Source organism: Brachyistius frenatus, unplaced genomic scaffold, assembly GCF_029030835.1.
Source record: "Brachyistius frenatus isolate BFR_SWC_R1_liver_20210118 unplaced genomic scaffold, ASM2903083v1 Contig_167, whole genome shotgun sequence".
Lineage (NCBI taxonomy): Eukaryota > Metazoa > Chordata > Actinopteri > Embiotocidae > Brachyistius > Brachyistius frenatus.
In genome coordinates this window covers 677,501-692,734 of record NW_027210766.1, presented here as the reverse complement: position 1 = coordinate 692,734, position 15,234 = coordinate 677,501, and the positions used below count along the sequence as shown (strand labels likewise).

At 41.4% G+C, this 15,234-nt stretch overlaps 1 protein-coding gene across 1 annotated transcript in view; it reads right to left on the bottom strand.

Moving 5' to 3' along the window:
• Positions 1-15,234, bottom strand: part of klf7b (Kruppel like factor 7b) — a 67,234-nt gene that overhangs the window by 15,841 nt on the left and 36,159 nt on the right. Inside the window, exon 2 of the mRNA XM_069717041.1 lies at positions 3,442-4,093. Coding sequence (XP_069573142.1) covers positions 3,442-4,093 — 652 coding nt within the window. The remainder of the gene's footprint in view (positions 1-3,441; positions 4,094-15,234) is intronic.

Here is a 15,234-nt window from a genome sequence, read left to right as displayed (position 1 = left end):
CTTGAAACTTGCTTCAGTTACATGAAGCCTGCATTGCTTTTTGTCAAAGATTGAATTATCATTCATTCAGATGTGCTCCTGATCTACAAGTTTCACATATGTCAACGCAGACTCCGTGATCTCTATTGGTAGATTATGAATTTGTGATTGGTGTTCTGTTATTTTGTGTCTGTTTGAAATGTTAGTACTTGGCTTTTCTATACTTATTTATATAATGGAAGTATAAGATCATCTGACATCAGACAAGCATATGATGATAATGATGTTTATTATTCCTGAGAGTTGCAATGTAATGTCTGCACAGCCAAATATTTCAGTTGGTCTGTTTTGTAATTGTGGAACAAGACTCCTCCATTTAAACACTGCTGCTTAAAATGATTTACATTTATTGCGACCTCCATTACTTATGAACCTATGATGGGACCAAAGGGAGGAAGTGAGGTGATGTAGTGTAGCGTAATGAGGTCTGTAGGGAGGCAGTTGAACGTGGTTGGATTGATCAAACACAGGACTTTAACCCATGAGGCTGCTGTCTATGTTGACTTATTTGAACTTATGAAAGGTATTTAACACAAGTTATTATTCTAACTCAAACCAGGATCTTTTCCTAAACCTAACCAATGTCCGACTTTTTCACAATGGTAACCTCCGTCTTTATTATGGTTCACTAAGATCCACTATGTCTGTTTCTCGTACTCTCCAAAGGTCAAATATATATCACACTGGCACGTGAGCTATTCTGTCGTTTTTGGCATGAGCACGTGTTGCCCAAAAAGTAATTAAGACTTTCCAACACCCCATCCAAAAAGAGGCTCGTCTATTCTTGGGTGCCAAGTTTGTAATTACGTAAATCATTTTGGACGGCAGCTTGAATAACAAGGAGGATACAATGATGAGCCATCTACTTTTAGAGATCCAACCAGATCCAACAGTGACAGGAAACTCTGGCTCAGAACATCTCTGACTGAATTAATTTGTACATGTATTAATGTTACATCTCATCCCTCATTGAACATTTTCAGATAAGAAAATTAACCCGTCATAGCTGCAGCTCAGAGAAATTGTTTTGAATGCGAACCCTGCTATATGATTACCAGTATAATGTGAAATTGCGGCACATGTACAGTGTAGCCCCTGACAGACCTTAATATAATGATGCTTCTAATGGCCTCTGGTGTGCACTACGTGACAGTAAGTGTATTGACACTGTGCAGGCTTTCTGCAGCTGCTCCTCCCCGTAGTCTCTGCTACGGTAATCCCTCCCTACATGTATGTTCAATGATTTATGGTTATAATAACCCAAAAAAGAGGATTAAGCTAATTAAACCACAGTGCTGCGCTTGTAATGAACACATCAGGAGGGAATACACCACCCCCACATTTATACCACACACACACACACACACACACACACACACACACACACACACACACACACACACACACACACACACACACACACACACACACACACACACACACACACACACACACACACACACACACACACAGACTGAAGAAGCTGCAGTTTCTTCAGGGCGTCCTCTGTTTTTTTTTCTTTTCTCCATGAGTGTTTCTGCCTCTAAAAGCTCAACGCTGGTTAGCATGACTCGACTGTTGAATCATCAGAAGATTAAAGATACTGCAGCCAGCGGTCATGGTACCAGAAAACCAGCAGCTCCATTCTGGATTATCTATCATAAAGCTCCAGCGGTGGGTTCCCCTCAGCGATTGCCAGGTGCTGCCCTCGAATGTAATGCTGTATTTAAAGCCAATGCAATGGTTGCTGGGTTCATATAAGCCTGTAACACGCTGGATTAATGACGCCAAGGTTGCCAGTATTAACACGGTGGATGTCTGCGGGCTATGTACCATGATCCTGGTGAAACTGCTAACACTGGATGATGACAACTGGAGGCCATGAACCGCTACAGATACTGTAAATGATGGTGTGGTGAAAGCTAAAGTTGAATAATGCTGGCTTCAGGTGGTACAAGTCTGCAGAGGCCTTGTGCTGCGGATAAATGAGTTACTCGCGCAGGAAAAACATCACCGATCTGGGAGGCACAGCGGCTTAAAACCGCTGAGCGGGTTTCTGGGAAATCAGCGGAGCGCTGGTTCCTGTCACTTTGAAAGCAGTGACAGTAAATTAAACCAACTTCAAATTTGCTAAATGTATTTAGACAAACTATTCATGCAGTCTCTATTCCGAGGTGTTTAAGTGATTTTGCTTGACACCGAGTGTGGTTTTCATTCATTTTAACCAGACGACAGCAGGGGTGCTAATATAGCTAACAGTGACTCTTCATCAGGCAAAACATCAAACAGTTGCCAGCAGTGAATCCCATACTTCTGTTGTTGCCCTATTGAGTGCTGTGATTGATGATAAATGGTCTTTGTGTAGTAAAATCCTTCCTAGTGTACTCCAAACTACCATGTTGTGTTCTGACCGCTGAGGAGTCTTCAAACTCAAGGATCTGTTTCTCGGTGTGATTACGGCTTCAGAATGATGCCACAGATAGTTTATCTCGTTTGTCTTACCGAGTAAAATTCATCTCATCGTCATGCAAACCCTCAGGCTTTCCATTCAACATAGTCTGCATCAGTCAAATCCATCTTTTCTCATGTGTCTCCTTCATCAACCCAGGAGCTCATCTCCACACACGCTGCACCGCAGACAGCTCACGGCTTCCTGCCCCAGGACACATTAGCCTGGTGTGTGTTCTGTCTGAGGGTCACTGAGCGGGCAGCTGCAGTAAGCAGCTAAAGCTGCACGTCAGGCCCAGTTGGACACGGCTGAATTTGCAAAGTCATTTATGACCAGCCTATCAATCATCTGGCAATTACTGAGGCAGGGCCTTTTGGCACTGAGCTGCTATCAGGACTCAAAGTCATAATTCTAGAGGATCATCTCAGAAGCACAAGAGGGAGAAAAGAGGTCCTAATCTCTTTTTCGAAACTCAAACATCAGATGTTCTCTTTGCAGATGTCTGTCAGCTCACGGGGTGAAGGTTTATGTGCTGGTTGGTTATGAGCTTGGCATTACTCAGAGCTCCAGGTTCATGCACAAGTTATTCACGGAAAAGTTAAATATACATAAATAAAGCCTATAGATGTAATCAGACACTTCTCTCCTGCTAATGTCCTTAGAGGCTAGGATTTTGGTGTCTTGCATAGTTATTCATGCATAACAAACACAATTTTTTTTTAATAATTAGTATGACATCAAAATAATAAAAACATATCATGTTGAAAAAAATTGGTAAAAAGGGCCTCAGGTATAAAAAAAAGACTGTGACGAGAATATCCTCAAATTATAGCCAGATGTCAATACTGTAATCTTACAATTACACAATTGACACCATCATTTCAAACTGGAAGTGTTGGAATACAAAGCAGTTGTATTGAAGGTAATGCTGATAAACATAACAAGGATTTTACCTGTGTGGGTCCTCTGATGTGCCTTCAGATGGGAGCTCTTGGTGTAAACCTTCCTGCAGCCATTAAACTGGCAGCGGTGGACTCTCTTCTTGTTCTCTGGTACGTCTCCTCCCACACTTCCTCCACCTCCCTGCTCGCCGTCACTGAGGGCTCCGCCCCGGCTCGGCAGGGATGGTAACGCTCGCGCTGCCACCAGTTTAGCTGCCCCTAATCCCACCTTCTTCGCCACCAGTTTAAGCGTTAACGTACCGTCTGCTGTCGCAGTGAGTGTTTGTGTGGGTTTGATCAGGTGCCGGCCGAGCTCTGGCGATGACGGCGGTGTTAGGGATGTGACAGCAGCACTGAGCTGTGCGGCACTGACTCCTCCGAGGACTTGGTCCTTGGCTGTGAGGGTTTCGGTCGCCGCTTCCGCTTGGTTCTTGTTGGGATTGGGGACCTGGAGGAGTTTGGCCTGGACCTTGGGGAGGGTTACCAGCAGCGGAGGCGGGCTGGGCTGGTCGGGGAGGCTGGGTAGGAGGGGGTCCATCAGGTCCTCGTCACTGTCACCGCCCTGCATGAAGGCCGGCGTTAAGAGACAGTCCAGCTCCTCGTCAAAGAGCTCCGAGAGTCGCTTAGGCTCCGTTTGTAGATACCGCTCCAACTCTAGACATGTCTGCAAGGAGAGGACAAACCAAGAGTCAAAACAACAACACTTAATCCATTGTGTCCTAAGGCTCGAAGTACACCATTTTCAAAAACCGGCTGCTCTGTAGAGATTTAAGGCTTACACAGGTCACTGTATTAGTTTGACAACACTGGTGATCGGCTTGGAGCTGACTGTTCCCAACACATTCATAGAGGTTTGTTTCCATGATGGAGGATTAGTTGTTGGTTTTTAAATTCTTCGAGTGCTCAAAGAGTGATCACTCAAAAGATAATTCAAATAAGCAGTTTCTGATCTACGGTCAAGATCAGGCTAAATTTAGGGCAACTAAAATCCCTTCGTTAATGATAGAAAAAGGCCATGGTCATACTTAAAGCAATCAATTTGGGGATTATTTTTTTTTTTGTAGTAACTGGGACAAGAACAGCACTCTCCCGAGTAAAAGTCACGGCTCGTATGCACTGTCATTGTGATGACAGTCAGTATTTGTCAGAGTGAATTATTTGAGGAGAGTCTTGCCTCATCCAATCTCTTCACACGTGTATCCTTCGAGGTTTTCTTCGAACTGTAGACATTTCAGGGACCTTGTTGACTCGTCTATTTAAATTCAGATACCCGCTGCAGGCTCTATATTTCTCCGCAGCTGTTGACCATGTCACCTGGCACACGGCAGTCCTGAGAGAGGAGGGATTTAGTCTGTGATTGATTGCTGCTGCCTGGCGGAGCTCTCTGGAGCCGTGAACTGTGGAAGCCTTGCCCGCTTCCCTCTGCTCACCCAAATCAACCAGCCATGGAAGTTTTATCACAAGATAGAGGGAAGGAAGCAAAGTGAGATGACAGAGGGAAAGTCAAACAAAAGAAGAAAGGGAGATACGGACAGAGAAACATGGAAAATAATAAGCAAGTATTTCTAAGAAATGGTGTATTTTTCCAGAGATAACGGAGGCGTTTGCATTTTATCAACAACCATCCAGCTGCTGTTGGCAGCCGAGCAGCATCGCCACAGTTGTTGGTCTTCTGGCCTTCGATGCCTTTTGGTCAAGGGCACCTGCCACATTACCTCAAGGGATCTGCGCCAAAAGCCTTCCAGTCACTAACCTACTTTTATAACCTCGTGGCTACACTTCTCCTCTCGAAACTTTCTGTAATTCCTTCTTCCCCTCAGTTGAACTACGAACTGCGCTTTTGAGGTCTACATGGAAGTGTTTGTTCGATCTTGTACTGGCTTTGATCTCTCCCACCTGCAACACCGGTTATTATCGATTTTTCTGCCTGTCCCGTTAGACTGGGAAAAATAAAACACTTGTAGCAGCTACAGAAGATCAAAATCTAAAGAGATAAAAGTAACACACATGTTTAATAAAGATGTAAATTACAACCAGGGGGGTAAAAAGAGGGTCTTTAACGGTATAAACTGTTTAAAATTGAAACGGATGCAAACCGGATGTTGGATGAGATTCCAAATCAATTATTATTTACACTGATTGATGGAGATACCTTCATGGTAAAGCAAACAACATATTTTCCTTTTTGAAATTTAACCCCAAAATTAAGAGTATTAAGACACTCGTCATTCAACATCTATTTCCCTTTTATAGAAGTCTTCACACGCTCAAAACAACATAGACAATACAATAATGTAGATTATGCTATGATCACTTTTTATTGCCTTGGAATAAAGTACAATCCATGCCCGCAATATATGCAATGTTTGAGGGCTTTTGATTTCAAATGAGGGCTTTTAATTTGACGGATACAGGAAGTTGCGGAATTCAACCAACGAGTCGGTGACAGATATTCACGTTCGGCATGTTGCAGCATTTCTGTTGCATTTCTGTATCACATAATGTAGATGTCACAATCCACGCAGTACAGAAGTATCCTTAAAATCTTAGTTTATGCCAAATAATTAAATAGAAGAAACTTCAAAAGCAATGATACATATTGTCACGCTAAAAGCTAAATGTGTTGGTTTTTTTTATATCGCTGTGTAATGAGTAACACTGCTATTGTTGAAAACTGTTTGGAGAAAAATGTCAGGGCTCAGGTAGAAGACTTAAACCTGGTTTTTGGCAAAACATTTGAGCTATGGATTTTGATATTTTACTTTAACACTAGCTGATACAACTGGTTTGTTTTGGAGATATATGAATATTGTTTCTACTTCCATCTGGTCAAATTAGCTTTTTAAAGAACACAAGGTTAAAAATCCCTGCCTTAAACCAGAGTAAAACGAGTTATTTGATTTTCATGTGTTTGTCTGTTTTTGACAAACCACAGCAGGCCAGTCCCCACATCTGTCCGCTCAGCACTTTCTTAAAGCTACCTGGCTCTGGCTCCGTCCTGCAGCACGGTGTCTTCACTCTACCCCCATGGAAAATGCATTTCCTGTGTTTGGCCAAAGGCCTTTGGCAGCTGAATGTTCTCGTCCTGATCCTTTGGCTCCTTCAACCTCTATCATTGGAGCAAATTACAGCCACTGTACAAAGATTTTTTTTTTTTCTTTCTTTTCTAGCTGCAGCTGGTTGACTCCGTCCAGTCAGACAGGCCAGCTCTGGAGCTTTACCCCGCTTAGCGTCAGTGACGAGACTAACCAACACACTCAGTCTGAACATCTGTAGAGTGGTGATAAGCTGAACTTCCCTCTCTTTCTTTTTTGCTCTTTCTCCATACTTTTAAAAGAATGTCTTTTTTTCACCCAAAGGATGTACATTTGCATATGAATGCAAATCAAAGATATTTCTTTGGAAGGGGGGGTGCACTGTTTCATAAAGGAATGATAAGCATGTCTATATGTAGAGACGCCCAGTAACAATGTCTTTTGTAAAGCTGATAGTAGCGCTGCGAGGGAAACCTTTTTCTTAGCCTTCTGTCCATATGGTTGCTTTTTTTTTTTTTTTTTTTTTTTTTTTTTGCATTTGTACTATTTTTATTGATTGCTGTGTGTGCAAAATCTAGTAAAGTATGCTAAAAGGGGCCATTATATCTGTCTTTAAATTAGATTAGTCACTGTTAATGCATCTAGAAGCCAACGGAGGAGATGATCAACTAGCTGTCAGATGATCTGGAGTGTGGTGTTGGTTTGGATAGTAGAGTGGTGGGAATTCATAATGATGAGCAGCTCTACATGCCGGGAGTGAGCCACAAAAAAAAACCCTATGAAATGCCACTTTAAAGGATGATAAACACAGTGGGCAGAGCAGTTTTACATAGTTTGGGATCTTTGAGGAATTGTTTTGTTCTCTGTGGCAAGGATTTTGAATCAAGATATCACGGTGAATAGTGACGTCTACAACAATGAAATAAAAACAAGTTTTTACACATTTGTGTGTCTTGTTCTATTAATGGTTATCGGGTTTTAAAGAAACTGAATTCTTTGGTCTTCTTTCTCTGGTTTTGCCCATCAATGGCGCTAATATGTAGCCTCCCGCTTAAGGTGTTGCGATGTAGTTTTTTAGAACAAAATTACTTTACAAAAGAGAATTTGAGAAGCGCTGGTCAACTCAACCTATCAAATGGGTTTAGTCTCAAAAACAGTCCTAACAGAAATTTGTATTACCCCCAGTATCGTAAAACATGTTTAACATCAAACCAAGAAGTTTGAATCAATATTTTAGGATCAAATGTTTTTCCCCATAATTGGTTTACGTTACAGGTCAAAGAAGTGCTTCTTACTAACTGGTTAGCAGGTGACTTCTGCTTCAAGGTTTAAAATTCAGTGTAACCGTAGAAACAGCAGATGAGCATGGAAAATCCCTAGCTATATTTTGATAAGTTCTAAAAATAGTCCTTTTCTGTTTCACTGTTATCTCACCCAGTAAAAACACCTGTCAGCAATAAGCGAGGTCATATAATGACACCCTGAGCAATGCAGTTAGCAGAAGAAAGCTGCTGGAGACAGTTGAAAATTCAGAATTTTTTTTATTTTTAAAAAGGCGAAAGAAGCTTGTGGTTGCCATATTTTAAAGCAGATAGCAACAGCCTTGATGCAGTTTCAACAGGTAATATCCTTATTTTGCTGTGGAAGATGGATATGACATAAATCGGACGACAGAATTAAAGTAAGCCTGGAAGAAAATAAAAAGTCTGACCTGTTAATTGTGTCAATGCAGTTAGGTTGGCAAAGTTACGGTTGTACAATACTAAAACTGCAGTTATAAAACATATTTGGAAATTTGCTTTTAAAGTGTACCTTTGAATTTTACCAAGCGTGAACATGGAGGAAAACCTTTTTGATGGAAGAGAGAGAGACTCATGAACATGAGCACTTTTATATATAATTTATTCAGTTTAGCCTTGAATTGAAGTGATTTTTTTGTATTTTGTTAGTGTTATTGGACATGATGCTTTTGTCCTAAAGGAGCCAGGCTGTTGCTGCTTGCAGGACAGCCTGGCTAAATATTTCTAGAAATTGAAATGGAAATTTTCTAAGAAAATGAAAACTTCTAATTTAAATATTGTTCCACTTATTCTTTCCAGATCTCAGCAGAATTTGACTTGGCTACTGTACTGCATGTTTTGCATACATTATTCATCATCCTCAGACACAACTGCAGCACCATGAATATTAGTTCTCTTTGATACACTAAATGCAGTCTGTGTCAGTGATTTCTGAGAGCATACTGTACTGCGGTTTTAACTTGGATTTGGCAGAAAAATCAGAAATAGAGAAAAGGTCTGTGTGTCTCCTGGTGGGGGCTGGACCGAGGCTGAGGATTGTGGGAGGCGGGTGGGAAGGACAGAGGGTAGAGGGAGCCCGAGGCTGCCCGAGAGGAGAGCGAGCGGCAATCAAACCCGCGGCCAGCAGCGAACGCACTGCCTGTGACATCACACGTATGACCTTCTCCTTCGACGGTTTCTCCTACACACCATGAATATCAGGTAACAATGACATGATGGGCCTGCAGCATGTGTGTGTGTGTGTGTGTGTGTGTGTGTGTGTGTGTGTGTGTGTGTGTGTGTGTGTGTGTGTGTGTGTGTGTGTGTGTGTGTGTGTGTGTGTGTGTGTGTGTGTGTGTGTGTGTGTGTGTGGCTGGCTGCTGCTGGCTAACAGCTCAGACTGATAGCATGTGTAAGCTCACCTCCTGTTCCCCTATTCAGTCCCACACCATATGGACAAAGGTCACATGAAATAACACACACACACACACACACACACAAACACAAACACTGGGATGGACATGAACTGAACAATGACACAATGAGCTGAGGAAAACCTCCCTCTCTTCACTGACAGAAAGTGAAATGTAACAACTGAACAAATGGTTTCAGAGCAGAATCGACCAATCAGAGAAGCTTCAGATTCAGTGTTGAGCTCATCTTCAGATTGTGGATTAAATAGCTAACACTGCATTCACACACATCATTCATCGTGCCGGGAAAAAGGAAAACTGATTCTGACGTGAAGGCTTGCTTATTGTTAGTTGGTTCCTTTATTAGCCTTTAATGGCAAATTAATAACAACGTATACAACAACAGCTGCTTTCTTCATCATGTTTTGTGTGTTAAATTCCATGTACATCCACAGACAAACAGAAATTATCAAACATTTTAATTTATGGAAACATTATAGTTTATTAAATATAACTATGAGCAACAGGGGCCTTGCAACCAATTCTTTACATTTTTTTTTAAATTTATTTAGTTATACAAGGGCAGTGTACAGAGATTTTAAGGTGGCCATTAACACAGGAAAAAAAAAAACATTTTGCAGCTAGTTTTTCTGATCTTCTTTAGTTTTATAAATTGCCGATTTCAGTAACAACTGTGAAGTTTTCCCAGGAGGCTTTTCTTACTTATGTTCGGCGTGATTTGATGTGAAAGCAGCACATGCTGATCTGCAATAATAAAGTGTAATTGTAGAACTCATGGCTGTCATCGTCTCAATGGTAAAGGCTACTCAAAGGTAAAACAAAATTTAAAAAAACAAGGAAAGGAAAAGAAATGGCTGTACTGTAACTCTGTCATAATATTAAATTATCCAGAGCAGTCGAGTGTTTCTTAATTTTCAAAGGGAGAAAGACTTCTGGAAACAGAAGCTTTCAGTTCAAGCTGTACAGTTTCCATTGTTTAACCTGTGTAAGAGGTCAGTCGCATCAATACACTATCACACAGTGCATGTGAACTGGTATATATAAACACAGGGAATAGGTTTTGTAATATAGTTATTTCAGAATCACAGATGTGCTGTTGATTTCATGGCTTTCAGTGTTGAGTGCTTTAATAATGTATTAGTATGAAAGGTCAAGGTCAAACAAGGTTAAGGGCAAATGCAGGGTCACTACTGAAATGGGAGCCAGCTGTGTTTATCATTATCCACTTTTATTTGAAAGCTGTTAATGTCTATGTACGGATTCCACTTTTTTTTTTCTTTTTTTTTTGCATGTAAAACGATATTTGTGTGTGATCAGTGTTTGGATGTATTTCATGTGACCAGCTCTGCCTTCACACACAAACATAAAAACAATGGAGAAATTCCACTTTCTCTTCCTACATGCTCAGTTTTGTTTTTCCTTTATATGTGAGTGTTTGATTTAATATCTTATCTAAAATAGCTCCCAGTGATGTACACGTCCTGCCTCTGTGTGTGTGTGTGTGTGTCCTCAGCCTGCTGAGGGCCATTAATAATGAATGCAGAGAGCAGAGGGCTCTGGATGGAAGCGCTAAGAGCTTTTGACAGACAAAGGATCATCGAGGACGAAGCTCAGCAAACAGACTGAAGTGGATTCAGCAGGGGATGCTTCGTCTGTGTTTACATGCGCACCGTTATGTGACTGCTACCAACATTTCCATTAGGACAATGGTGAAATTAATCCATTTGCGTGATTCTGTAAAGTGACACTTGCTATAAGGGTCTGCTTCACATGCGGTTATTGCCACACAAAAGATTGACTAAACAAGAGAAACATCACCGGCGTTCCTGCTCCGAGCTTTCCGATTCTACTAAAAGGAAGACTCTAATAACTATTACAACTAGGTTTTGTAAAATGATTTGATTCTGCATATTTTCCAAACAATCCCAACAAATTCGACAATGTAAATTTTCGGGTTCCCAGAAATACCCTCACCTAGTTTGAAATAGTTGTGATGAGCGGTTGTCGAGATATGCAACTTTTCAGAAATGGTTAAGGTCACGGGAGTTAGTTTTTTAGTTAAATGGAAAGTTGATATATTTCAATTTCAGGTTTTCTTTGTAATCTAAGAATACATTTGAGGAAAATGTTGATGTTCCAAACATCATCTTTTCCCTCCGTCATTACACGTTTGCATTTCCTGCGTTACGTTACACAACTTGCTAGCTCGCGAAATTGCTAGCCTCCGTGGCTTCTAGACATCGTCCACGTCGCTGTTGCCGAGCAGCAAAGTTCTTACACTTGAACGACAAGCAAACCGTGCACACGACTTCCCATGTCGTAACCACGAATCCACAAATTCCATTTGAGGGCTGCATAAATCACATATTTCCCCTTTACAATAATCCTAACAACCGAAAAACAATACGTCTTATTTAAAACTCCTTTAAGGTGTACAGAAAGAGAACGAATTGCCAAAAGTGACTTACAGAAAAACCTATTTCACACTAGAGAGTAATTGTTTGCTTATTCACCAGCGCCCATAAACATTGAGTTTCTCATGCCACTCTGAAGATAAAGACATCTGTGTAACGACAGGGAGACAGATGAAGCAGCAGCAGCTCAGCCGGTGGGGGATAAACATGGTGGGAATCACATGATGTGATTGTGGAGGTCAACAACGCAGTAACAGAAGAAGAAAAAAAAAAAAAAAACGGGCCTATTTGCATGTGGAAGTTCTTGCTGAGCATTATTTATCTGCACTCCAGCTACCGTCTGATGTGTCCGCGTCTGGCGGCTTCAACAGTATCACCTCCTTCTGGCTCACAAATCCACGCAGACGCCGACAGCCACATCTTGAGAAACACGAGCTGTGAGGCAAATCATCAGGTTTTAAACAAATCACCAGTAAATCTCAGTTCTATAAACATCTCCTTCTGCAGCGAACTCAACATCATGTCGGTTTCCACGGTATATTATGAAGCAGCATGCTTTCACAGCCACAGTTCGGGTAATGAGGTGAGGATTTCAATGCCTGCTTAGGCTTTCTTTTTCTAATGTATTTTACGAGATTGACTTGTTTGAAACCTTTTTAAAAAAAAATCTCATGCACGTAGCTGCTTTGACCACAGTGTGAAACCGTGTCTTGCTGGTGAGTAACAAGTCCCAGCCTCGAAAAGAAGCCACGTTTTCCTTCATATTTCTTGGACACACGGAATTCTGGATCAAAAACACGCATGATGTGAATGAAAATGGTGAAATTTTCAGTAGATTTCTACTTAATGCAATTTTGGCCTCAGAACAATAGGTAGGTACTTTATTACTGTATTAATCCCCGAGGGGACATTTTTCAATTCAATAAAATGGTTGATATTTGAGGGTTTTTTTTTGTAATATTTTGCCTCTTTTTACTCCAATAGCTCCAAAAAAGGTCCTCGGACTTAATTCGAAGACATTTGGCTAACAGAGGCAGAAAGGCTGAGAAACACTGGTCCTTTTTTTTTTTTTTTTTTTTTAAACAATTCATGATGGGTTTCTGTTCATAGAAATAGGATTCTTGTGTCTTACGTACACAGCATTTCAGTGTAGGTTTTGCACCTACTCATGTGATTTTGACCAGCTGTTTTCATGCAAACCTCCTCACTGACTACGAAGAAAAACTGATGTTCTCCTGCGTGGAATCAGTTTCCTCCTTGTGAGGATCTCATCTCCTCGGGTCTAATCCTTTTAGTTTGTTCCTGTCTCTCTTTATCTGCGGGTGCATTCGAACATGTTTATTTTCCCTCCACATTTTACAGCTTTTGGCTTCAAATTATGTTTGTTTTTTTTCCTCTCTTCGCTCTCTCGTACAAATAGGTCCTAATTAAAGTGCTTTGGCTTCCATAAACTGTTCTTTGAAGCCGTACCTCTTGATGGATCTCGCTCTCTCCACACAGCGGGCTCTGATGGCTAATTAGCCACTCAAAAGAAAAGGCAAAAAGAGGCTCTTTATTCAGTTAATTTGCTGATGTGGCTGTGTACACAGAGGATGTGCATGTTTGTAAGAGTGAGAAGAGCATAATGACTTTTTACTGATGTGTGCGAATATGAGATGCCTCGTGCCTGGGAGTATGTACCGTATCAAACGGGTGCCATTGGCATCGGGGCTGCTGCCTTTCTGTCTGAGCAGGCTCCAGTGCTGCCGAGTAGATGTGTGTCTGCTGCTTCGTGAGAGACTGAAGTGCGGTTCGTGTGAAGCTGCCTGAGAGGATGCCGGAGCTCACTGCAGCAGCGTCTGCATGGAGTCACATTGGCTTTACAACGGCGCATCCTGCAGTCTGATCATAACAGCCTGAAAGTAGACGGTCACGCGGAGAACACAGACCTCCAGCCAGGCCAACAGATCACTTCTCTCTGAAGTGCAAATGTGCAACCACAACCACGATATATTTCCGATTGTGGCGATGTTACAATTGTTCCTGTTCTCATGTGATTGCTGTATTAAATCTGAGCAAGTACATGTGTAATCCAGAGGATTACTAGTACCCGTTAAAGTGGATTGTAACATGGAGTCATCGTGTTTTTAGGTCGGCCTATGTTTTGTCACAGATTTTAAGATGTATTGCATTCAGGAGGTCAAATGTCCAATCTCACAATGTAAATGAAAACGGAAATGAATTTGTGAATTTGACTCGTGATTTAAGCCACTCCAAAGTTGAGTGGGTTCTTAGATTACACCCTGCCATCAAGTTTCATGAAAAGTCGGGCAAACAAACGACAAAAAAAAGAAACAACGAAAACATAACCGCCTTGGCGTGGATAACTATGCATTAACTATGGCCTAAAGTAAATCCAGTTTTCCTAAAATGTATTCCATCTTTACATGGTGTTCCATTCACCAAATCGTTTCAGCTCACACTTAAAGTGTGAATTCTGAATATTAAAAGTCCCCAAAATATGTCTGTCTAATGTTTCAAAATCTTCATGTTTGCAAGTTAATTTTGTGAACAAGAGCCTGAAAAGCACAATAGAATCTGTGACTTTCACTTTAATGGTGCAAAGAAGGGGATGTGTGAATCCACGGAAGCTTGCTGCTCTGGTGTATTTTGACAAGTGCAAATCTTAAAAATATAAAAATGGGTTGATGAATCCAACATCCTTGGAATAGGAGAATAACTATCCTGCTACAGGTTTCTGTAATTTACTTAAATTGAGTGTTAAAGCATCTGTTTGCTTTACATTCTTCATTGTGTAGTGGCATTTTCCAAAAAGATGCTACAAAAGCCGATGCAACTTCAACTTGATACTTTAGATACAGTCATAATACAAAGCAGGCACAAACCATAAGAGACATAACCGACTGTTGAACATTTCTATTCTACTACAACAACCTCCGCCCTTCTGGTTTCAGTCTTTCCACGATTTCTGAACCTGGCTTCACAAATTCGATCCCATCTGGCCACCAGAGCATTAGTGAAGTCCAACACTGATGCCGGGAGATAAGGCCTGGCTCACAGTCGCTGTTTCAGTTTATCTCAAAGGCGTTGGACGAGGGCTGTGAGGTCAGGGAAGCACAGTCCTGTCGAAACTAAAAGCCTGCATCCCAGAGCGTTTTATCATTTCCTCACCAAAACCTTAAAACAAAAACAGCCCCGGACTAAACACACAGGCAGGCGTGTTCAAATTCATGTTGCCATGTAGTGTATCACAGCATCATGAATAATGCAGCACTGAACCTCGGGTTGCTCGTGGACAGCTGCCATTTTGGAGACACCGGTTTCCTCATGCCTGCACTGCACCGGTCCAAGAGCCAGCTGCAGTAATGAGCCAAAATCACTGTGCTGGATGGTGACCATCACAACCTGCCTCTGCTTCCAATAATGTCACTCTTACTGCTTCCAATAGCAGCGAGACCGCTCTCCACACTGCAGCGTAGTCGGGACAATATCATTTCACAGCCTTGATCTGTGTTTTAAGAGTCACTGATGTGCAAGAGTCCGACATTTTAGATCCCTTTGAAAACAGACACAACAAATCATTATGTACATAACTTGTCACATGTGGTTGTAATTATAATAGTAGTTATTAATACATGAATCA